The sequence below is a fragment of the Synchiropus splendidus genome, chromosome 12 (genome assembly GCF_027744825.2).
Source record: "Synchiropus splendidus isolate RoL2022-P1 chromosome 12, RoL_Sspl_1.0, whole genome shotgun sequence".
Classification (NCBI taxonomy): Eukaryota; Metazoa; Chordata; class Actinopteri; order Syngnathiformes; family Callionymidae; genus Synchiropus; species Synchiropus splendidus.
In genome coordinates this window covers 6,894,770-6,918,741 of record NC_071345.1, presented here as the reverse complement: position 1 = coordinate 6,918,741, position 23,972 = coordinate 6,894,770, and the positions used below count along the sequence as shown (strand labels likewise).

The following is a 23,972-nucleotide window of genomic DNA, read 5'->3' as shown; positions in this document are numbered from 1 at the left end:
ATCAATTTGGAATTTTATTTTGAGATTTTATGGTCTATTGGCTTATATCTTCGTGAATTAATTATTTCCTAAATCAATTAAATTTGTGCTCTACTTCTTTTTACAACCGTTAACCGGACCGCGACACTAGAGGCCGGTAAAGAGGCGCGTGTAGTTGTAATGCATGAAAGCGCTGAAGAAGAGCACGAGCGCTCGTAAACACGGAACCGACGCGGTATTATGAACGCGAGATCGCTTCTGGGAAACTACTTTAGAAATGGAAAGCGATAGCGACCAAACTGTTGAAGCTTGTGTCTTCTGTGCGATCGCCAGGGGTGAAGAAGAAGCGACTGTTATTCTTCAGGTATGGCAGCAAAGAACCAAAAAAATACATATTTGTTTGATTTTTTTCCCCCCAGTCGACACTGTTGTGTTATTCAAAAGTAAAATGTTAAGCAACTTCGGTTTGACTGTTGAAACTAAGTGCATGCAGTGATCAAAGAAAATTATAAATTAATGAAAAGTGAAGCCAAGTCGTGTTCCGTTACATAAAACACCTGAGAAAGTTTTTAAAGTTTAAATAATAATAGAATAATAAATAATAATAATTTAAATTAAAATGCCTCATAGACAACAGAACTCTTCTCGATAACTGATATTACTATATAATAGAAGTGTATTAAATGGATCAGTATCATGTCCTAACATGAGCAAGATTATTTACTGTTGACAGTTTGTTTGGTTTTATAGAACCTCTGTTTTCTTTCAACAGGACGACGACTTTGTGTGTTTCTGGGACATCTCCCCTGCTGCTCCCCATCACTACCTGGTGGTCCCCAGACAGCATATAGTTAACTGTCTGTCCCTACACACAAGACATATTAAAATGGGTCAGTATGAAAGGTTTATGATCACTCACCAAGGAGAACTTGGAACTTCCACTTCAGTTATTTCAAATGTATTACTTCTGCTTAATGATGCATTTTCCCTTACGCATACAACAGTAGAGAGAATGGCTGACATGGGAAGGGCTGCACTTCACAGCCAAGGCATCGTTGATATGGACAACACCAGGTACCAGAGTTTACCATTATATGCTGCTTACAGTGTGTTTGAATATATCGGTTAATAAGGAGAGGATGTCATATTTTAAGGTTCAATCTGAGATTGACTGGTTTCAAAAAATAGCATACATGACTGATTCCCTGCCAGGCTATCACGCTACAATCTGGCCTTCTGTTCTGCTCAGTGTTTAGAAATACCTGACCCACTTTATGTATTGTTCTTGAACAGCCTTTTGTGTCTGTAGGCTTGGTTTCCATGTACCTCCCTACACCTCTGTGGATCACCTCCATCTCCATGTCCTGGCTCCAGCTTCTGAAATATCATTGAATTACGCTTATAAATTCATCCCACGAAGTGATTTCTTCATCACTGTGAGCATTTTCATTTATTTACAACATACCCTGCTTAAATTATAAAATGACTCTTTTTTTTTTCGTCTAACAGGAAGACTCTCTCCGCACTCGCTTGGAGAAAATTCTTCCACCATGCTTCTGTTCTTCACTTGACTGCCTTTTACAGAGACGCTGGAGACACTAAAGTGAAATCTTGTTTTTGAATGTCACAATATATATATATCAGCTGTTTTTATGTACTGAAGTCCCAATATATTTCAGCAAGTTTCAACAATTTTGTATTTTCTGATTAAATTATTATTATTATTATTATTTATCTTGTGTAATGTGTGATCACTTTTTATTTCCATTTCAAAGATGAAACTGATGTCAACCCACGTAACGTAAACATGACTAATTTCGTGGATGTCATAAACGTCATAAAGTTCGTCAAAAAACATTCCAAATGCAAACCAAATCCTGACGATCATGGAATCTCATGTGTCTAGTGTCTTGTTGGGTTTTTGCCTTCTTAAAGTAATTTATCGAACCTTCTTCCACTGAACTAAACATTGATTCCAACTATTTTATAGTGTCATAAAAACACACAATTACATTTACACTGAAATATAAACTTAATAATAAAGCTCGGCACTTACTACAGAGTTGTAGTTTCCCAAGTTCCCTGAACACAGCAGGTCATTCGCCCAATCGGCTCTGAGCTCGACTATTTTCCCTGCCTGCCTTCCGTCACGCCCTGTAACCACCACAACAACTTCGCAACATGGAGCCTGACTGTGACTTTTGCCTCATTGTACATGGACAGACGGCCACTGAAATCCTTATGAGTGTAAGTCGAGGTCGTCTTTGAGCGACAGAGAGCATAAAGGTGCCTAAAGGTGAGCGTGTTTCAGGATGACGAGCTGGTTTGCTTCCGTGACGTCAAACCCGGCGCCGCGCATCACTACCTGATCATTCCCCGGACACACATCGAGGACTGCAAGTCCCTGCAGGGAAAAGATGTACCTTTGGGTGAGTCTCAGAATCCACCTCGAGCCAAAAATGAAAGAAGAGAGCCAAGATTCTCAGCCTGTATTTGTTAGACAAGTCGATCTCAGTCGAACTTTGACCCTATCATAAATGAACGCTGGTCTTCAGATAAGTGTGTAAATTCCCGAACTCTCCTAGTCTGTGACCTTTCACCCTATTTCCATTTCACTTCATGATTTCATGCTATTGCTACGATGATCAATATGTGTGAAGTGAAACCTAAATCTTACATAACCCGCGTCCATGGTCGTCCTCATGTATATTACTTGCCACCTTCAGAAGTTCTCTGATGACTCTGCCATAGTTGGATGTATCAGCAAGGGTGAGGAGACTCAGTACAGTGGGCTGTGGTGGAGGAGTTTGTTGCTTGGTGTGAGCTGAACCATCTGCAGCTCAATGTGGCAAAGTCCAAAGAACTGGTGGTGGACCTAAGGAGGACCAAGTCTCCTGTGACCCCTGTTTCCATCAGGGGGGTCAATGTGGATATGGTCGAGGACTATAAATGTCTTGGGGTCCACATAGACAATAAAGTGGACTGGGCTCAGAACACTTTACAAAAAGGGTCAGAGCTGTCTCTACTTTTTGAGGAGGCTCAGGTTCTTCAACGTCTGCGGGACAATGTTGAGGATGTTCTAAGAGTCGGTGGTCCAGTGCAATTCTGTTTGCTGTGGTTTGCTGGTGCAGCAGATTAACGGTGGCGGACACTAACAGTCTCAACAGACTCAACAAAGCAAAGCTGGTGATGTGGAGGGGGTTAAACTGGACTCCTTGGAGACGGTTATGGAGAGAAGGATGCTCCTGAAACTAAGGAGCATCCTGGACAACATCACCCACCCCCTCCATGAGCTCCCAGTCCAATACAAAAGCACATGGACCAATAGACTGAGACTGCCCAACTCAAAGACCGAGCGCCGCAGCAGGTCCTTTCTTCCTGTGGCAATAAAAACATACAATTCATCCCTGAAATAAATACAATGAAGGGTTTTTTTTGGCACATTTTCTGTTCTTAAACTGCATTTGTTGCATATTGTTTTTCTAAGATCTTTTGTATCACTTTTTTTGCACTTTCTTATATTATTTCTTTTTAATTTATTGTGATATGTTGTGTACAGAGCATGTTACAAACACAATTTCCCTTGAGATTAATAAAGTTTTTCTGATTCTGATGTGCACCGTGTGCACAGCCTTCTTTTCCTCTTTCCTACAATGTCTGTTAAAAACAGTATTTTGCATATCATATTTTTGTTTACAGAGCATGTTAAGTTCCGAACAAAATTTCCCCCGGGATTAATGAAGTCTTTCTGATTCCACCCTGCTAGGACGCTGTCTAAAGACAGGCATATGTTAAATGACAAACTTGTGGTGATGGCGTGTGACTTGTGATTAGGGTGGAGAAATCCATTTATTGCCATTGTGTTTATATTTTGTTCACCAGTGGAGCGAATGAAAGAAATGGGACAGAGTGTGCTACTGAAGAATGACGTCAAAGATCTTGAAGATATAAGGTGCCACTCATTTCTCTCTGGCTAAAAAAATAAATATGAATTTGTACATTTAAGCATGTCCATTAAAAGTATCATTTTAATTAAAAATATTTTAAATACAAATTATATTTATACAGGTTAGGATTCCACATCCCTCCGTTCAACTCTGTTCCTCATCTTCACCTTCATGCACTTGCTCCAACAAGTAAAATGAACCCCTTTGCACTACGACGCTATGGACCTCAGTCTCACTGGTTCCTAACTGTCAGTCCTGTTCCTGACATTTATTTCCATTTATTTCACGAATTGTGCTTTCATTCTGTGCTGCTCTTTGTTGCAGGTTGATAAGGCACTTTCTCAGTTGGGACAAAATGGCAAGATCAAGTGAAGATAAGCAGAAGAATCCACTGCTGTTGATCTTTTTACACACATATTGCTTTGAAATACTTTAAGTTGCTTTTTATCAGTCATGTGATTTTCATTCTTCTTGTATGTCATTAAAGTCTGATGCTGGAAGTGGGATGTGTTAAAAATAGGCTACCTTACAGCCCTGTGAAAAAATGTATACCACTTTTTTTAAATTATTAATATATTTCCTGAATCACGTATTTATGATTTTTTTTATTATTCTCACTGATTGTCAGATTTGCTGCGATTCATTCTGTCCGTGGATATATTTTTAACGTCTGACTTCATCTTTTGTTTCACATTTTTACAATGAGTCATCTATGTACAATTACACAACAAATCCACTGGGTGTCAGTAAAGTCTATGTGTTTGTGGGCTATATTTATTCGAGGTTATGTTTTACTTGAAACGTTACATAAAAATTTCAGTAAATATGTGCAATGGGACAAGGAACAAATTATCCAGTTTTGCGGATCTGGATCAAAGACTATTCTTTAATAATCGGCGGCATTTGTGCCAGATTTTATTTATTTATTTTTATTTAATTATTTTTTGTGGGATACTTTGTCATTGGGAGATTGTGTTGAGGGTGGACAAATTAAATTTATTTAATTTATGGGTGAAATCACAATGATGAATATGTAATTGGCAGGTAACCAATGCAAAGGGATGATTCTTAAGTTATTTCATCCTACAGGAACCTTTGTAATAAACATTTTACTGTAACTGTGTCTCTACGTTGTGAGTCTTTTTTAAAAACCTTTTTTTATGCAGACTATAGAATAGCAAGTAAATGAAAAGGATTCTCTGTAAATAAAAACAAAAACATTAACCATACCTCCCACCACTTTGTGGTACTTTCCAAAATTTCCAAAAAAAAATCCAAAATTTTTAACGCAATTCTTCCAGCTCTGCTTGAAGACAAGCTCCACCAGCTCAACGTGCCTGACTCCCTTCCTGACCAGCCGGAGTCAGCATGTGCGGCTGGGGACGACTGTCTCCGACACTCGGACCCTCAACATCAGGTCTCCTCAGTGCTGTGTTCTCTCTCCATGGCTCTTCTCCCTCTACACCAACTGCTGCACCTCCAGCCACCAGGCCGTGAAGCTGATCAAGTTTGCGGATGACATCACCATCATGGGGCTCATCTCAGATGGAGATGAGTCGGCTTACAGGAGGGAGGTGGAGCGGCTGGTGTCCTGGTGCAGCCACAACAACCTGGAGCTCAACGCCCAGAAGACAGTGGAGATGATCATAGACTTCAGGAGAGTCACAGTTTCTCTGTCCCCTCTCATGTTGGCTGGTTTATCCATTTCCATTGTAGACTTTTTCTGCTTCCTGGGAACCACCATCACCGGGGACCTCAAATGGGAGCCAACCATCAGGTCCCTCATCAGGAAGGTCCAGCAGAGAATGTTCTTCCTGAGGCAGCTACGAAAACTATGACTGCCGACGTAGTTGCTGGTGGAGTTCTACACAGCCATCATCCAGTCCATCCTCACCTCCTCCATCACTGTCTGGTACTACAGCGCCACCTCCAGGGACAAGAGCAGACTGCAGCGCATCGTACGTTCTGCTGAGAAGGTGATCGGTTGCAGCCTGCCACCTCTTCAGGACCTGTATGTCTCCAGGACCCACAGTCGTGCAGGTCGGATCAGAGTCTCTTCTCACCCTGGACATGGACTGTTTGTTCTTCTTCCCTCTGGCAGGAGGCTGCGGTCCATCCAGACCAGAACGTCCCATCACAGGAACAGCTTCTTCCCCTCGGCCATCAGACTGTTGAATGTGTGATCAGCCTTTATTTTATTTTATTTTATTTTTTAACAGCACTTTATTTCAAAGCACTTTCCTAGTTGGTGGAAACCCCACTGACCATGGCAATAAATTCTATTCTGATTCTGACATAAACAGTGTAATTCTTGTTGTTGATTCAGTTGCTGCGGTGCTCAAGATTCCTTCCTCTGACGAGATTATTTTCATTCCACTGTCTTCGATTTGACTTCATCGATAACAAACGTTCATATTCACAAAGATCTAGTCAACATTAATGCGTCATTTGAATAACAGCAAGTCGACGTAAGAAGTCGACCCCTCGTTCGTCCCCTCTCATGCCCCGCCCCTCGTGCTATTTGTATTTTCACTCAGCTAGCCACCTTAGCTGGCTACCGAGAAGTCTCTGCGTACTCTAAAATACAGACACGTATTCTGGGAGGACATGTTTTTAACGTGGCGCCGTTGAAATTGGAGATTTACGGAGGATATTGGTGAACAAACATTACAAGCTACGAGAGGAAATATCGCCGTTTGCAGCTGCTATCATCGCGAGTGAAAGCTAACTGGCTGACAGCTGGATTGGCTAACAGGCTATCGACGCTTAGCACTACAGAAGCTGAGCTCCAACGATGAATCGCCTCTGACAGTGGTAAGTATAGCTGTCATGCGGTGATATAAAACAATAGAATTATGGCTGTTTTCGAGCACTAGTGTGTTTAGATTGTGGCTGACTATCATACGTGTTTGTAGCCGCAGCAACTGCACCGAGCCACGCCTGGACCATTTAAATATCTCCCCGATAATAACACCAGCTCCCTATCTGCCACCGCGTCCTGTTTAAATTCCTGCTCAGCAAGCGCAACCCTGTTTTTGCTTTTTTTTAGGGAGAACTGAGGCCCAAACGGTAGACACACATCCAGAGTCCACTATCATCAAGGTGGGTCTCGGTGGGGCCGTCGGAGATCAGCGTTTTCACCGATGCTGTTGTAACCCACCCAGCGACCACGATGATGCCGGTGAGTTCTACTATCCTGTCAGGTGTCTTTTCCAGTGAAATGTGCGTTTTAAATCCCGACAAAACATGACAAATTACAAATGATCGTGTATGGAACATTAACGTCCCTCCATATGTAGGTAGTTAAGCTGTAATACAGTCTATCTCAGCTCTGTCGAGGTTTTAAGCTTGTTTACAGCTAACGCGTGCTTTCTCGTCTTTAAATGTAAAATCTGTTTCTAGTCTAGTAACACCCTGCTTTCTTTGGGTCTTGTCTGTGCTTAAACAAATATAACAGTTTTGCAACCTCATTAGCAGAGTGTTGTTGCTAGACAAACATGTGCGCATACATGCAAGTTCAACAGAGGTGTACTGCAGTTACAATATTTATTCAGTATTTAAGTGCAACAGATAAGTGTTGACTTTCAAAACCAGAACTTTAAAGTGTCGAGATTATATTTTGATTCTCCATAAAAAGGATGGGACAACATTTCTAATGCGGGACATTCATTTTTTTTAATTCCAATGTGCTCCTTGGGTTGCCGATTGGGTCCTCAAACATAGACAGGTGATCCTTAGAGTGAAAAGTATTAATTATTCATTTCCTGTGGCACTGTTTTCGTAACCCCAACAGGTGTTCTTTGGCTCAAACTCAGCATATAGTTTGCCTATATTTCCTCCCTATTTTTCTTTTCTTAAATCCTCCTTATTTAAGTTTTGTGTGTTTATCCAGTTATGTTCCTTTATGTTATTGTAAAGGATATTTTCCACAGAATAGAACACCTGAGTAGCTTCCCATGTTCTAGTCTGGCTTTGTTCAGGCCTCTTTTGTTGTAGTTAGTGCTGAGACCGCAGTGCTGAATTGTGGGATAGGTGCCTACAGACCATTCCGTCCCAAGGGAGGGGGACATACAACATATGCCGGTTACAGTTGTCTCAATTGCACGTCACCGTCAATGCTGGTGGTTCATGTTTATTGAATGTTGTTTGAGTTGTCAACTACAAGTCTTTCCTGAAACCGTCAAGTTCACAGTGTATGGTAGACTTGGTAAGGTTTGTACCCCGTGGCATTGATGTGATATCAGAGTCAAAGATTCACTGGAGCAAACAGTGGCTATGCTGTCTGGTCTCGCGTGGTTCCCGCAGCCAATGGCACGGTGGCAGATCTAGGTCTGGCAGGCTGCGTCGACTAATGCCCTGTTGTTATGGGAAACTTTTGAGCTGAGACGATTGTCAAGTGCCATTAATCTTACCCAGTGGCGCTGGCCAGAGCATGACGTGAAGGAATAGTAAACATTGCACGTTATTCTCTGTAGTAGTTTATGATTCTATTATTAGTGTCTGACCCAGTAAGCTCACTCACCAGTCTCCAGACAAAGTTCTTTTGCTAATCCCCTTTTGGGGGGTCACCGCAAAAGATCAACCGGCTTAGAAAGGGCAAAAGGAATTAATCAGTGTTTCTTGAAAGCACTCTCACAAGATTAAAAAAAATCCTTACAAATTACAAAAAAAAAAACAAAACTCTTTTATGATTGCTTAAGGTCAATAACTGAAGTTTATATAGCTACTAAATAACTATGTGCATAATGCTTATAAAAGGGAAGTTAATAATGTAAGGCAACTGAAATATTCCTTCAGCAAGATTTGTTTTAGCATCTATTCATATTCTCAGAATATTCACCTAAGAGTTGCTGAGTAAAAGGATGTTAGTTTTATTTCCTGGTGTCCGTATACTAGTGAGCCTCGTAGTTGTCCGCCAAGGTCTGCTGGAATTCCACTTGCGTCAGGAGGTTTAGGTCTCATTAAACCTGATGGTTTCAGACAGTAGCAGCAGCAATACCTGGTGGTGATGAGGACGGTATTATATTTGGAATATGTCAGACTTCTATAGCCCGACTTAATGTGCTGAACAATTTCAGGTCCCATTCCTGCAGGATGAATTGTTGGGTTGCAGCTCAGTCAAGCCTCTCCTTCCCTCTCTCTCTCTCCCATCACTGTTTGTTTGCCTCTCGCTTGCTCCCCCCACCCTCCCTGAAATACACTTACAGCAAGTGTATTTCCTCCCAAGTCTCCTCCGTTGCACCGTTCTAATATACGCATCAGCCTGTTTTTGAGATCAGTTCAGAATGACATAACGGTTTGCTCCGCTGCCTCAAAAGCAGCGCCACGATGATGAAGAGGTTTGTGACTTTGGTGCTGCGCGGCCTTGTTAGCCTGTCCAAGGAGAACTCCATCTGGGCAAAAGATTGCCATCGACCACCGAAGAAGGTGATCAGGAGGAAGAGGAGGATGGTGAAAAGAGCTAGGACCATGGGAGGACGCACCTTTGTGAGGGGGGTCGGTATTGCTCTCGTGGTCGCTCTACTGGGCTGCTGGAGTCTTGCATGTGTATTTTTTAAAACGTTCTGTGTGAAGGCAATTCATAGTGACTGAAGCCTTAATCCACTTTAATGTTTGGTTGTCAGACAGGTGTAATTTCACTGTAAAAATATTGGTCATCACTAATTCTGAGTGTTGATGCTGCTCCTCTCAGTCATGATTCTGTTGTTGAAAATGGTGTGCTAAAGGTTGTTAACCTTTCCTAGTCATAATCTCAATTTTGATTCCAGTTCATGCTGCAGATTATCCGCATTAAAGTGTTATAGGCTTTACTTATTTTGCTTCCATGTTGAATGTGAGAAATCTTTAGTGCCATTTTTTAATGGTGTCCATCAACCACTATCCAGGTTAAGTAAAATTCTGATATATAGTTATTTATCAACTATGACCATGTGAAAGCTCACGCTGATGGAATTTATTACAGGTAGCATCTCTATGTGCTTGACAACTGATGTGATGCATCAACTCAAAATAAAAATACAATAGAAAGTCAGACAGAATAGAAAATGAAGCACAGGTTTGAGATGTTCCAAGATCAAACAAAATAAATTGAGACTTAAAAGGCTTGTGAATCACCTAAATATTGTAATGTGTCACTGTGACTAAGAGAGTCGACCACAGTCGTGCTCCTGGACGCCCTGGTGACTAAAGCTAGATTTAAGTCAGCAGTGACACAAACTATTGCAGCACCTCAGGGCCACATGCTAAGTTGTATAAACTCAGGCATCTTTGCATGTTTTCCAAAATGCGCACTGGCCAATACTTTCTTCGTGTTTGACTTGACGACTTGATTCATTTTGACTGAACGGGTTATAAATATTTAACATTTTTCTGTGGTAATGTTATGTTCTGTCCCCTCTGGGAAGGATCCTGTCAATGTTTGGACTTTGCTCCAACGCATTTTTCATAGAGCTATATGAACCTTCACCAATTAGAAAGTCTTTCATGTGGAGAAGGTTCCGTCCTACTATATTGCCAATTTTGATGTAATATATAATTGGTTTTGAATGATGTTTTCACTTTGTTTTGTTGACTCACGCATTTACAAGCTGAAGGCATGCCAGATTCATTGTCGGATAAGGTTAAAGGTCAGACTCGCCTAGACAGCTTCAAGGTGTGTATTTTCATGGCAAGAAGTTTATGACTGCTTGAAGAATTATCAATATTTCCGTCTATCTCTGACCTATCTTAGGCTTGCTTACCTACGTCATAATATTTGACCCTAGTTTAGGTAGTATCATGTCGAACATGACTCATTTGATGCCATTTAAAAAATGATAAATTAGAACTTAGAAGCCATAATTCAAAGGTCTGGTGAAAGTTGTCTTCAGAGTTACTGGAAAGGACACCATCAGAAATGAGTATATCAGTGGGGCAGTTCATGCTGCTGATGTGCTTGACTGCATCAAGAAAAGTGGACGTGTATGATGAAGAATGTTGGAGGTGAAGCCTGGTACAAGAGGAAGACAACCAATGAGGTTGATGGATGTGGTAAATGAGTACATAGTGAGCACACGTGACTAGGGAGGTTGATGATTATAGGTATTGGTGGAGAAGGCTGACAACCTCTGTTAGGAAATGTTGAAAGACCCTGGGTGTCTATGTACATGACTTGGCATTGCAGTGACTCAGTGAAGTGGTTTTGAACATCATGGAAAGATCTGGACATTGAAATGTAAATCCATCACCGGTGCTTTTAATTCTCATCTCGACCCTAAAGTTCTTGACCTTAACATAACCTTTAGCTTAACCCTGAATTTAACCCTTCAAACAGCTGACGTGTTTCAGTCATAAAACATGTTTCTCGAAGACCCAAAGGGCGTGTCACAAAAAAGGGACGGAACTGCTACCAAAGCAAAGAGGACTAGTTTATGGCTGCTAGTGCTGTTCTGCTAGTTCTGGGACTGAATAGAAAATTGACTGATGCCAGCAAGAAGTTGAATGCAAAGTGATATGCAATCTGTGAACTTAACTTAATTCTACCCGAAGGTGTGCAAAACTCTTTGTGAGGTCTCTAGAAAATGCATTCTTAAAGCAGCTATTACATGAAGGAAGTATCAATTACCCGCACAACTTTCTTTCCATCTTTAAACCCTTGAGGCGCATGGCTGAGGCGCACATGCATCGACATGTTATACTACGTTCTTCCTTTGAATACAAAGTATGTGCGCTCGCGACGATGCAGAGCTCTAATCATAAACACCAGTGAAACATGCACTGACGTGTTGCTACAACTATCATGAGTTTTGGTGCATCAATTACTGCTGCGGAAGATTCCATGCTGTTACTGTTGTGGTCAGAATAGATCTATTGCTGAGTGAATCTAAGTGTGAAACTACTTGTTTAACTTTGTCTCTTCCTTTCAGATGATATTGACGGTGTACCTCAGTGATGGGGAACAAGCAATGACGGAGGTGCCCATCACCCCTGAGACAACATGTCGAGACGTTGTCGAGTTCTGCAAAGAGCCGGGTGAGAGCGGCTGCCACCTGGCTGAGGTCTGGAGAGGCAATGGTAAGATGTTCCTCTCAACATTATGCTGAGCTCTTTGGATCCCTCTGTCATAGACGCAGACACACACTTTATTATACTGTTTCTTTTCATTGCTAACAGCTTGCACCTTTATCGTGAAGTTACATTTGTTTTGTGATTTTCTGTTCCGTTTTGTTTCACTTATATGTTGCTCTGCTTTAGAGGCATACTTTGTGTGATTTCCTGTGACTTATGGTTCTCGAAATGCATTCATATACCGCTTTGTAATGCTCTATAAGTAAAGGCAGGGGTTGGCACAACATCAAATTCAGGAGAATCCCATTTTGGGATGGAACCCAGCACTGTCACAACAAATTTTACTTTGCTGTTTCCATCACCAGAGCTGCACAGACAAACAGTGCTATCAGCACTTTTTCTGAGGGGCCACTCCTCTGCTGAACTATGCAGTCAAGGGCTTTATTTTCCCCCGTTATGCAATCATGTGCGGCTAGTGACTAACAATACAGCCGTCTCCCACCCAAACAAAGTTCAAATTTGGGTGACACATTACTCTTTTCTTGTTTGTGTTTCTGCTGAAGTTGACGCAATGTCTACCTCTTCTTTTGGCCCTCATTGTTGGTCGACCACCGCCTGTTATCTTTAGGTTCTTTTCTAAATCTCTTCCGTTGCTTTTGCAGAGCGAGCTATCCCATTTGAGCACATGATGTATGAACATCTGCAGAAATGGGGACCTCGGAAACAGGAGGTCAAGTTCTTCCTGCGGCATGAAGATTCACCCACTGAAAACAGCGACCAGGGTGAGCTTGGAATCAAAAAAATGTCTTGTGTTTCAATTCTTAAAAATTCCTAGACTATTTAAGACAAATGGTCTTAAATATTTTGTGTAAAATGCTTTAGTTATGGAGTGTCTTCGTCTCAAGTGCAATAATTATTAATGAAAAGTTGGAAATAATTCATTTAGAATTCTGAGAGCTAAAATTGTCACAAGATATGTTACTCTTTTAGTTCTGTTTAATCACATCCGAGCAAACAAACGGTTGCTGACATCCTTTGGCTGCTGTACTCACACTTGTTTGTGCACAAGTTTGTAGATGCCTTTGTTATTTTCTGTGTAACTTAAGAAGTCGGTAATTTGTGCTTGTTACAGGGAGTCAGCAGTCTCAAGATCAGACGACCCGCAGAAGTGGGAGCAGCGGAGACAAGAATAATGAGAACGGGGTGAGGCTTTCATGTAAACCTGCAGAAGTATCAAATGATTTGTACACTTGCAATGATGTTATTTATCCCCAACCATGTCGTGTTGGCAGACGCCGTCAGACACTGATGGTATTTCCCTGTCAGTGTTTTGCATGTTAAGCTCTGGTTTCTGGACTTTTGGAGAATGTGTCCGATAAAAGCAGCCTCTGGCACGCTGCCCTTTTCGGTCTCCCTCACTGTCCGATTCTCTGTCCTAGTTTTCACAAAAGGAAAGTGCTGCGCTCAAGGAATCGCAACTAATTCGACCTCAAGGGTGTAGACACCAGAAGGTAGAAGGATTGTGTGTCTATTCCTTTAAAAAAGGTCATGCCAGTCCAAAGCCAACACTTCATGTTTAATTTGTTCCAATAAAAGACCTTCACAAAAGTATACATTTGGTCAATAAAACGAGAAGTCTTTCTTAAAAGAAAATATCTGGTCATACAAAGCCACTGAAGTTCTACTTTCTCTCTTCTAGTTTGTTTATTTAAAAAGGGCTACATTATGAGCAGCTGCATCCTCTTAACCTCCTAAGTGTGGAGGCTCATTGTGTCCAAGTCACTACCTAATATCTGATTTAAAGGATTATATTGGTCAACATGCTGGATGATATAACAGATCCCTAAGAGGATCATTGCTGTGGCTTTATCACGGGCTACTGCATAATAACCCCTGGGGCTTCCTCTCCACACCAGGCAGCGCAAATCTTCTCTAATAAAGTCTTGAAAGGTGCAGAGGTGGCCTTGAGGAAGTGGCGGGTTTTGCTCGTAAAACAATATATGATTTGTCATTTCTTAATATTTATGAAGTGTAGTTTGATATTGATGCGTTAGAGGTGGAAAATTTCCCCTAATATCTCACGTGAGCGAACCTCTCTTTCATTGCAGTCTGTATTTCCACTGGGTAAATTGTCACAAATGCAGCGTCGCCTGAGTGCATTTGAGCGTGGCGTGGCGTGCCAGTGGCCTCGCCCGTGTTGGCCTCAGTTGCGTCACCGCTTCCCTCCCCCTTCCAAGTCTTCCCCTGACATCCTTTCTTTATTACAAATGGCAGGTGAATAAATGCAGCCCAAAAAACCTGCCCGAAATAGGACGACACTCACTCTTGTTGGCGTAAAAACATTCCGTTCTCATTTGCTTGGATGAACTTGAAGATTGTTTCCAACTAAATGAGTAATAGTGAAATACCTAATGACACGTCTATGGTTTTCAAGATGTTGCCTCGTGATGAAAGTATCTCACTTTATCAGTATGAAATAAAAGGTTGTATGATGTCTGCCCTGTAGGTCTCTCTTTGGGGACTTAAGTGTCTTCTGTGTGGTGTTCCTCCTCATGCTTGCATGGGTTTTGTCATGTTGTCTGGTTGATAAATCTCATCGGCTTTGTTTCGTCTTGGGTTTAAACGTCGAAGTTTGCTTCATGTTGACTGTCAGTTAAAGGAGCGCAGTAAATATCCACTGTTGTGGCACTGATTAAAGACTGTAATCTGATTTACAGTTTGTTTTGGCCAAGCTAAATGACTGTCCATGTGCTTTTAATGAGCCGTCTGGTCTGGCTGCAGCTGCACAATTACAGCTCTGCCACGTCATGCTCATGTGACGTGTTTAAAGACTCTCAAAACATCACTTAACAAACTGCCATGAAAGTGTCATCACAGATAATGTTTTTTTTGAGAGCTTGTGATTCACAATGGCTCTGCTACAATGACCTCCAAGTTGTCAAGTTTGACATTAAATATTGAATTCAAACATGATCTTCTTATGACCTTGCAAGAGTCATAAAATGGCTCCTGAGGTTTGAACCATCTTTTAGTTCAGTTGGTGTCAGTTAACTGGAATAGAAACAGCTACTGGTGTCGGTATCAGGGGCAGGCTGCTCATATTAAGGAGTTGTGTATATACTGAGCTCTTATCCTTTGTGTTCTCTTTGTGTGCACACATAGGTGGGGAATCAGCGTGTGGAGCTGACGCTGACGGAGCTGCAGGAGATGGCCACACGGCAACAGCAGCAGATCGAGGCGCAGCAGCAGATGCTTGTTGCAAAGGTAGAGTTCAGTTTGAGCTCCAGTGTGAGGCTTTCGCTGATTAATATGATATAAAAAGATAAGCTGCTTATAAACTAGAGAGGGGGCCAAAGACATTATAAAGCACTAACTGTTTTCTGTATTTGGTTTCACTTATCTCCTATTTGTGTCCTGAGGATTAAATATGCTGATTGTCTAACAATACTATGTTCTGTTTTATGTAACTAGAAAGGCTGTGTGCGTTGAGTTTGCTCTCATCTTAGGCATCCGATTTTGGCCCTGTGAAACGTGTCTCCAGCAATAATGAGCCTTTCAATTTACCATACAGGCTTTGCTTTTACTACACATTTTCAACGATAAGCTGAAGGTTTCAGTTGACTGTGACTGCTCTTGGCCTAGTGACCAGTCTAAAAACACGTATCTGCTGTCTTAGTTGTGATGTCTGAACTATTGTTCCACTTCCGGGCCTGGGAGTCGTCTGGAGACGTTCGCCTGTCTCCTCCTATTTTAGGACTTTAACTGGAGCAGTTCTCAGTTGGATCGAGAAATGAAGTCATCCAAGCTTTTGTCTTTAGCCGTCAGACAGTCCTGACACTGCATGGCATTTCATTTAGTGCACACAATAGACAGATTAGCACCCTTTAGGGAACACGATGGGCTACGACATGAGTGCTGTTTCGCTTTCACTGCTCCATTCCTTCAGTGTCAACAGATATTTATAATTAACTTGTAAATGATTGATGTTAAATCAGAGGTGGGCAATTAAATTTCCTAAAGGGCCACACTAGAAACTGTAACGGTTGTGAGGGGTCAACATGCCAAAAGAAAGACGGCGATGACTACAAAACATGATGGAAAAATATCTATTAAAATATATACTTGAATAACAAGGACAAAATGAACCTAAGAAGATGAAATGTAATTAAGGATACTAAGAAGTGTAAATATGCCACGAAACCTATTGAAATATTTCATTTTATTTGCATTCAATTTCAATATAAATGGATTGCACGTTCAAGATAAAAAGCCGATTTATATTTTCTGTATTCCTTCAACGTACTTTGAGGAACAAGAAAAACACAAACATGGCCCCTGAAAAGACGAAATCAAGTACATGCTCTACTTACTGCTGAAGTGATGGTGGTGACTAAAAGAAAGAACTGAAAAAGCTTGAAAAATTAGGACATATTAGTGATAGTTTTAGTCTGACGTCAAATGGGTCACGAAAAAGCAGGCATCGGGCCGCGCTTTGCCCATGTCTGTGTTAAAGGGTATATGATAGATGCTTAGATTCTTGTTGCAATGCTGCACAGGGGGCGGTTTTCATGTTGGCAGCAGATCAGGGGTCGGCCATGGCTGTGAAGTGAAAGATAATTAAACTGAAATGTCTCTGCAGGAGCAGCGTCTGCGTTACCTGAAACAGCAGGAGCGGCGTCAGCAGCAAACTGTTTCGGAGAGCGAGAAGTTGCAGCGGCTGAAGGAGCGTGTGGAGAGTCAAGAGGCGAAGCTCAAGAAAATTCGGGCAATGAGAGGCCAGGTGGACTACAGCAAGGTCATCAACGGCAACTTGTGTACGTGTGAAGGAGCGTCATGACGTAGCGGGCAATAAAAAGTACAAGATGGTCGATTTCACTTGATGCCTTCATTTTCAGCGGCAGAGATCGAGCAAGTCAGCGGTCTCTTCCAAGAGAAGCAAGCTGAGCTGCAAGCTGCTGTGCTGAGGGTGGAGCAGCTGAGCCTGCAACTGGAGGACCTGCGGCGTGGGAAGCTCAACGGCATCCAGACGACTCTGGGAGGGCAAGTGACTGGCGCGGCCGCCCTGGAACTGCGTAAGCTCTACCAGGAGCTCCAGGTACTCCAAGAGGGCAAAGACAACCGCATCACATTATTTCTATTTATTGAGAATGGTATCTTCATTAATGCTCCTCAGATTCGCAACAAATTGAACCAGGAGCAGAACAGCAAGCTGCAGCAACAGAAGGAGCTCTTGAACAAACGCAACATGGAGGTGACACTCATGGACAAGCGCATCAGTGAACTGAGGGAACGCCTCTACAAGAAAAAAGCTGAGGCACGTCAAAAAGAGAACCTTCCTGTAAGACTAGGAGCGCTCAACACATCGCCTCATTTAACCTGTCTTCTAACCTTCTGCCTCCCATCACTGGGATCACTCCATTGGTTCTTCATACCTTTCCAGATGAATCATTCATCCATTCATCTCTTGTGCCTGTCAGTATGCTGAATTTTAAAGCCTTCTCTTTGCAGCTTAACAGAGCCAACGGGCCTCCATCCCCCCAGCCAGCTCCTGGCACATTGGGTCGCGTGGCTGCTGTTGGACCGTACATCCAAGTCCCTGTCCCAGGAAGACCTGAGGGAAACTACGCTATACCACCTGACCCCCTGAAGCCGCAGTCTCTGGGCGTTAATAACCAGTCTAATCAAGGCCGCGCCAAATCAGGTTGGTCGAATTTACGAGTCTCTTGACCCCAGTAAAGTTTAGATGTGACCTTGTTGTCATGAAACGCACGACCAGTTGGTGACTGAATACCCCTCTGTGATACTGTCCTTTTCTTACCTGACATCTTTGTAGATTCTCTGCCTGAATAGTGTTTCTGTGATTCCTTGTCCTTTCTCTCTAATCTCTTTTTTTCCCCCTGTGTACTGTGTCGTGTCTTCTGTGTCATCTCCCCCTGCCCCTTTTCTCTCACTGTCTTCAATGTTTCTGTTTCACCGGGTCTTGGGTGGGCTTCTCGGGGTAGACGGTGTGCGAAAGCCTCCTGCCACTTGGAAGGTGTCAGATTTAGACATCGTTGTGGACCCAGTTTCCCAGCCCCCTCCAGAATCAGGCCCCGGAGCCTCAGCTGGCTCCGATGGGACGTCCCGTGAGTGCTTAGTGCTGCTGATGCGGTGCAGTAGCACCTTGTGAACCTTCTCCCACAGTTCAAACACAGGATCCTGAGCGTGTGCTGGACTGTTTACGCCAGCTTGATCATGTTGCAGTTGAATCCCTGATCCGCTTACTGCTTTTATTGGATCGAGATTTGAACACGATCACCAAAAGAGACGCCTGTGGAATAATCACTTTCTCAGCAAATTGGCTTCTCTCTCTGTTCCCTCTGTGGTTATAATGATGCTGTTAGAAACAGCTTGAGTTACTAAAACCCATCACAGCTTTAATGCCACATTGAAGATCCTGTACCTTTGTGTACTTCAGAGAAGGTTCAGTGAGTTGTGTGCCTTGTCAAACAAGCTCGTTCAAATTCATTATTTTGTAACATCACCAGTTCAAAAGCAAGAAACGACCCGATCGACTACAATCAAATTGGAGCTGGAGATGATACAAACCCACAGACATCCTTAAATCCTCTATGAAGGCAACTGAATAAAATAGACATCAGATCATTGAAGTCATTTTTACATTTTTATTAGTTTTGCTTTTTTATGTTAAATATCTGGGAAGACAATTTTTCTCTGCTACACAAGATTGCATCATTCATTGTAAACATGTATTGATCGCAGTATTTAGATGAAGGATCATCCATTTCCATCATTGTTACTGTGTAATTCTCAGGATTTTGTCCTATTAATCATTTAATAATGTTTTTATGTATTTCATTCTTTTTTTGCCATAAACTTTGTTTCAATTCACATGATTTGAGCTGTAATTTCAATATCAAATCCTCTTTTTTTGGTTAATAGGATATATGTTTAAAAATCCTGACACGCCTTCTTCCACCGTGCTTGGTCCATATGGTATTACGAGTGTATTGTGTTGAACTAAAACTGCATAAATTGGACTTAATGGGAAAGAATTATGCCATTTTGACCATGCTCTGGTAGTTTCAACCCGACTGTGTTAAAAGAAGTTAACATTTTGACACATTCCACTCATGTTTCGTTTGTCTTGTAGCTAACGAAAGTGGTTGGCCTGCCTTGGGAAAAACCAGCAACACCCTGAAACCTCCAGAGAGGAGAGACTCTGGGAGCGACACGCAGGGCAAGACCCCTTCATCCCCCGTCGCCCCAGGAGGTCCAGACAAGGTTTGTGCTCAAAGTTGTAAGAAAAGCTGCTTAAACATGTGGGTGAAAATGGTCTCTTCATCATAGGTGTCTTCACCTGCCATCTCCAAGCCTCAGCCTCCACCCTACGGCTCCCATCTTACCTCAGCAAACTCAGCTAGCTCCCTGGACCGCCGCAAGGATGTACCACTTTCTCGACCGCTCCCAAACCCACCTGCACCCGCTTGGCCCCGCCTCCCACCTGCGACTGGCTCGTCCTCACAGCAAATTCAGCAGCGTATCTCAGTGCCGCCAAGCCCGACTTTCCAACCCAATGCTCCGCTCTTCCCGCCGGGAATCAGCGAGCGCCTTGATCCTCCTCCTGCTGTGGCTGTACGGCCGTTTATTCCAGACAGAGGGTCCCGCCCTCAGTCCCCTCGAAAAGGACCAGCCACCATGAATTCCAGCTCTATCTATCACATGTACCTCCAGCAGGCAGCACCAAAGAGTCAGCCCCTGAAGCCTGCCCTCAAAGCTGGTAAGGGCTCAGTGCCTCACCATGACAATCATTCACTCATCTCATTTTGGGTTGCCATACACCTTTGCCAAAATCTCATTGTCTTTTCATCTGCTGAGCAAAATGTGGAAACTGGTTGTGCTGATAATGCCATGTTTTATGTGCAACTTCATTTGTTTTCCTTGTTCCTAGTTTATGGCAAGCCAGTGCTTCCATCCAGCTCCACTCCACCATCGCCTCTACCTTTCAGCCAGACAGGGGGAGCCTTCCCTTTGCTTCAGGGTCCACCAGGCGGCGAGGATGCACTGGATGGAGAGCTGGATGACTTGGAGGGCTTCCAGCACCTGGAGCCATCAGCCCCGCCGCCCAGCGTGGAGAACATTCCTCGCCCACTGAGTCCCACGAAGCTAACACCAATGGTACACTCCCCACTGCGCTACCAAAGTGACGCCGACCTTGAGGTGCTCCGTAAGAAGCTTGCCAACGCTCCTAGGCCCCTGAAGAAACGCAGCTCCATCACAGAACCGGAAGGTCCCAGTGGGCCTAACATCCAAAAGCTACTCTATCAGAGGTTCAACACTCTGGCAGGAGGAATCGAAGGAGGCGGCGGGGGTGGATCCGGAGGTGGAAATGGTGCCGGAAGTGGAACGCCTTTTTACCAGCCAGCTAATCCTGCAGGCCTTTTGGGTGGAGACTCTGCGGGTGATTCTGACAATGGCAACCTTTTGCCTGAGATGCCGCTTCCTCCACCGCCTGGGCCAGAGGAGCTGGGCTCTGAGGCTCTACTGCCATCTACTGACGCTAATGACAACCAGCCGCTTCCTCCCCCACCCGAAGGGCTGGCAGATGCTGCTGAAGGTGAGGAAGTGGAAGACAACGACAACAATAACAACACTGCGGAATGTGAGGCGCTGCTTCCGAGCCCTGTGCCGGAGGTCAGCACTCCTGAGGAGAGTGGCACCATCCTGGCACAACCTTCGGTGAGTGTCTTTTCGGTTAATTTCCAAAACACATTATTCCAACCATAACTCCCATAATCTCTTTGCCAATACTATCGTAGCGAACCAACCTGAAGAAGCCTGACTCAGAGCGCACGGGCCACGGTTTCAGGGTGAAGTTTAACCCTCTGGCTCTGCTGCTGGACGCGTCACTGGAGGGGGAATTCGACCTCGTGCAGAGGATCATCTACGAGGTTGGTTATAGAAATGCTTAGTTCCTAACTTCTGTTACAACATTGCATTTTGCACTCCTCCCTCAGATGGGACCTCCTCTTTTCCAGGTGGAAAACCCAAGCACGCCCAACGACGAGGGCATCACGCCGCTGCACAATGCCGTGTGTGCCGGACATCATCATATTGTCAAGTTCCTGCTGGATTTTGGTGTCAACGTCAACGCTGCCGACAGTGACGGGTGGTGAGTCTGTCATCTGCTCGAGCTGCTGCTGCAGGACAGAGAGGCGCTGGATGGATGGCTTCAATGGCCACATGCATAAAATACAAGCGTTATTTTCAGGCTCTTGTGAGGATAAAAAGTTTAGATTTTTAGATTTTCAACATGTTGCTCCACTACAAAGCATCTCTGGGTTATTTTCCGTCTGCCTTGACATGAAAGTAACCACAAGTTGGATGGATAAAAATGTTTAGGATGAGAGAGGTTGATGTTTGTTTAAATTCAAACCAGAGCAGGTTGTTCTAGATCAGCTGAGATGACCAGATGGAAGAAGGCCTTTTGGCTAACCCCCACAGGACTGCTCAGACCTCCACTTTGGCTGTTCCACACGCAGCCTGGCAATCGATTACTGAGAATGATTGAACAGTTCATGATGTTCCATCTTCTGCGCCTAACTTTTTTATTCAACTTTTCAGGACACCCCTTCACTGCGCCGCCTCCTGCAACAGTGTTCACCTGTGCAAGTTGTTGGTGGAGTCAGGGGCGGCCATCTTTGCCAGCACTATCAGTGACGTGGAGACGGCAGCGGATAAGTGTGAGGAGATGGAAGAAGGCTACATCCAGTGCTCCCAGTTCCTATATGGTAAGTGCCATGTGTTAAGTGATGCAGGCCTCAAGACCTGCTGTCATTTGCCATAATAACCTTGTAATTATCCACTTGCTGAACATTTATAATACAAACTTATTACTTGTTTTGGATTGCAATATGAACGCTATCGAGATATATGTTGCTATCCTGAGTGACGATTGTATCGCTCACCACAAGAGGTCGCCCCTGTCCATAAGATTTTAAGCTATGGGCTAAATTTGGTGGGAAACTGATTTAAAAAATGGTGTGTTTTGCAGGTGTTCAAGAGAAGTTGGGAGTGATGAACAAGGGCACTGTCTACGCACTGTGGAATTACGAAGCTCAGAACCAGGATGAGCTTTCCTTCGGTGAGGGAGACGCCATCACCATTCTGCGACGACAGGATGACAACGAAACGGAATGGTGGTGGGCGCAGCTAGAAGACAAAGAGGGCTATGTGCCCCGTAACCTACTCGGGGTAAAAACCGAATCATACTTTCTTGCATTCAAGTTTTACATTAATTTAAAACAGGCTGATATTTACCTCCAAAATGATCTTGTTTTGCAGCTCTATCCACGGATCAAGCCTCGGCAGCGTTCTTTAGCCTAGAGTCTGGCGCCCCCCTCTCTGGACAAAACCAAGAGCAGAGAACAAAAAGGAGCCTGGCGCTCCGTCTTCTCCCAACAACTGTCTTCTTCCTTTGCCTGGTGCTTCGCTTAAAATTCCTTTTCTCTAAAGCAGCAGGCAACAGACACGTTATTTTACATACACATGTGAACACAAGCACTCCAGATGGAACGATCCATCTTTGGACTTGGTTATCCTGTGAACTCATCCGCTCTGTAACAGACCTAAACTTGAAAACCCTCCTCTCATTATTTATTGCTCTCCCTGTCATCTCATTCTGCCCCTTATGTTTTCATGTCAGTTTTTGTTTACACAACACTTAAAGATTACAGGAATTTTGCTTTTGTTTTTCAATGATTTTTATTGGTAGCCATTTTTAATGTCTATACTCCTCTACTACAAAAAAAATAACAAGAAATACTGGCAAGTTCTTCAGGCATTTTATGTTCATGATATTTTTTTTGTACTTTAACAAACCAAAAATAAGTTGAAAGTATATGGAATTGTTGATGCTTTCAGACAGTATTAATTTAACCTGTCGCGGAAATGCTAATAGCTGCACAGTAGCTGTGTGTCCGTATTAATGATCAATTAACTCTGTCAATATTCAATTTGTCAGGTTGTTAAAAAAATATTAGCAGATTAAAAGATGAATTTAACTACTATTTTTCTAAAGTGATGAAAAGAGTTAAAGCAGCTTTTTTAAAACCAAATGCATTAATCGCTGCGACGCTAACAATCTGTAAATGTGTGTAAACGTCATAGAACCTATGGTGGAAGATGAATCTGCATTTACAAATTTAGAGCTTCTGTTCGTCTCTATGGTTTTATATTTCAGTGTGTAATAGAGTTAAGAAAAAGTTAAATCAAACTTAAATCTCTACCAGAAAAGTCAAGGGTTTCAAAGCAGCAGTGACAAACTCCTTCACAAACACTCAGGATTGACATCATGCTGCTGACACTGTCCCCACCACAAGTGATCACGTTTGTATTTAACAGCTCAAATTCAAAGTTTCTGTGTCACCAAAGTATTTTATGATTTAACTGCATTCAGACTTCACCAAACTGTGCATCCCATCCCCTTTCAGACTCCCGCCATCCCTGAAACACAGCTATGCTACATGTACAGACTGGTACATGTGCTGTCACCTCTAGTGAACATCTCAATGTGTTTTTGAACCTTCGAGTGACTGAATATTTTGCCATGTGTGCAAGTGACCCAGGCTTCATGAATTAAACCTGTACATAGTGTGAGGTGTGCTAAAAAAAAAGTGTGTTTGCTGTATGGACAAGTGAGCTCTATGTACAAATGCTGTACTCACACATGCAATTCTGTAAATGTGAACAATAAAACAGAAGCTCTGGCATGAACTTGCTTGATTCATCATTTGTTATTCAGCTTTAAAAGTTGCAAGTGATATGTTAATAGATGGCACACGACAACTTTCAGTTCGTTCATTTTATTATTTATAATTGATTGAAATACTGGAATGCATGTGCTTCCCTTAACCACTAGATGTCAGTGACGTGCACTTTTTCCCCCCAAAAATGATAGTCTTTACTCTTGAAATACCATCCAAAATACAGCTCATAGCA

General features: G+C 43.0%; 3 protein-coding genes across 8 annotated transcripts; all 3 read left to right on the top strand.

Moving 5' to 3' along the window:
• Positions 1-199: 199 nt before the first annotated feature.
• Positions 200-1,674, top strand: LOC128768292 (adenosine 5'-monophosphoramidase HINT3-like). Of its 2 annotated transcripts, XM_053881069.1 has the most exons (5): positions 200-343; positions 752-869; positions 984-1,053; positions 1,289-1,415; positions 1,489-1,674. In XM_053881069.1, exons 1-5 carry the CDS (start codon positions 257-259, stop codon positions 1,579-1,581), a joined length of 495 nt encoding a protein of 164 aa, XP_053737044.1. In that variant the 5' UTR covers positions 200-256; the 3' UTR covers positions 1,582-1,674. The 2 variants fall into 2 exon arrangements, with proteins under 2 accessions (XP_053737044.1, XP_053737045.1); XM_053881070.1 differs by lacking the exon at positions 1,489-1,674 and having other exon boundaries at positions 1,273-1,390.
• Positions 1,675-2,120: 446 nt separating this feature from the next.
• Positions 2,121-5,013, top strand: LOC128768293 (adenosine 5'-monophosphoramidase HINT3-like). 2 transcript variants are annotated; one of them, XM_053881071.1, is made up of 5 exons: positions 2,121-2,226; positions 2,291-2,408; positions 3,862-3,931; positions 4,048-4,174; positions 4,251-5,013. In XM_053881071.1, the coding sequence occupies exons 1-5, from the start codon at positions 2,161-2,163 to the stop codon at positions 4,296-4,298; spliced, it is 429 nt and encodes a 142-aa protein (XP_053737046.1). In that variant the 5' UTR covers positions 2,121-2,160; the 3' UTR covers positions 4,299-5,013. The 2 variants fall into 2 exon arrangements, with proteins under 2 accessions (XP_053737046.1, XP_053737047.1); XM_053881072.1 differs by lacking the exon at positions 4,048-4,174.
• A 4,143-nt stretch (positions 5,014-9,156) lies between these two features.
• Positions 9,157-23,747, top strand: ppp1r13bb (protein phosphatase 1, regulatory subunit 13Bb). Of its 4 annotated transcripts, none has more exons than XM_053880163.1 (18): positions 9,157-9,422; positions 11,831-11,978; positions 12,635-12,754; positions 13,105-13,175; positions 15,135-15,236; positions 16,612-16,786; positions 16,868-17,067; positions 17,146-17,286; positions 17,481-17,673; positions 17,975-18,097; positions 19,126-19,256; positions 19,323-19,752; positions 19,924-20,711; positions 20,792-20,923; positions 21,011-21,144; positions 21,597-21,763; positions 22,027-22,226; positions 22,317-23,747. In XM_053880163.1, exons 1-18 carry the CDS (start codon positions 9,255-9,257, stop codon positions 22,356-22,358), a joined length of 3,465 nt encoding a protein of 1,154 aa, XP_053736138.1. In that variant the 5' UTR covers positions 9,157-9,254; the 3' UTR covers positions 22,359-23,747. The 4 variants fall into 4 exon arrangements, with proteins under 4 accessions (XP_053736138.1, XP_053736136.1, XP_053736135.1 ...); XM_053880161.1 differs by having other exon boundaries at positions 20,990-21,144; XM_053880160.1 differs by having other exon boundaries at positions 9,158-9,422; positions 17,146-17,310; positions 20,990-21,144.
• The last annotated feature ends 225 nt before the right edge of the window (positions 23,748-23,972 follow it).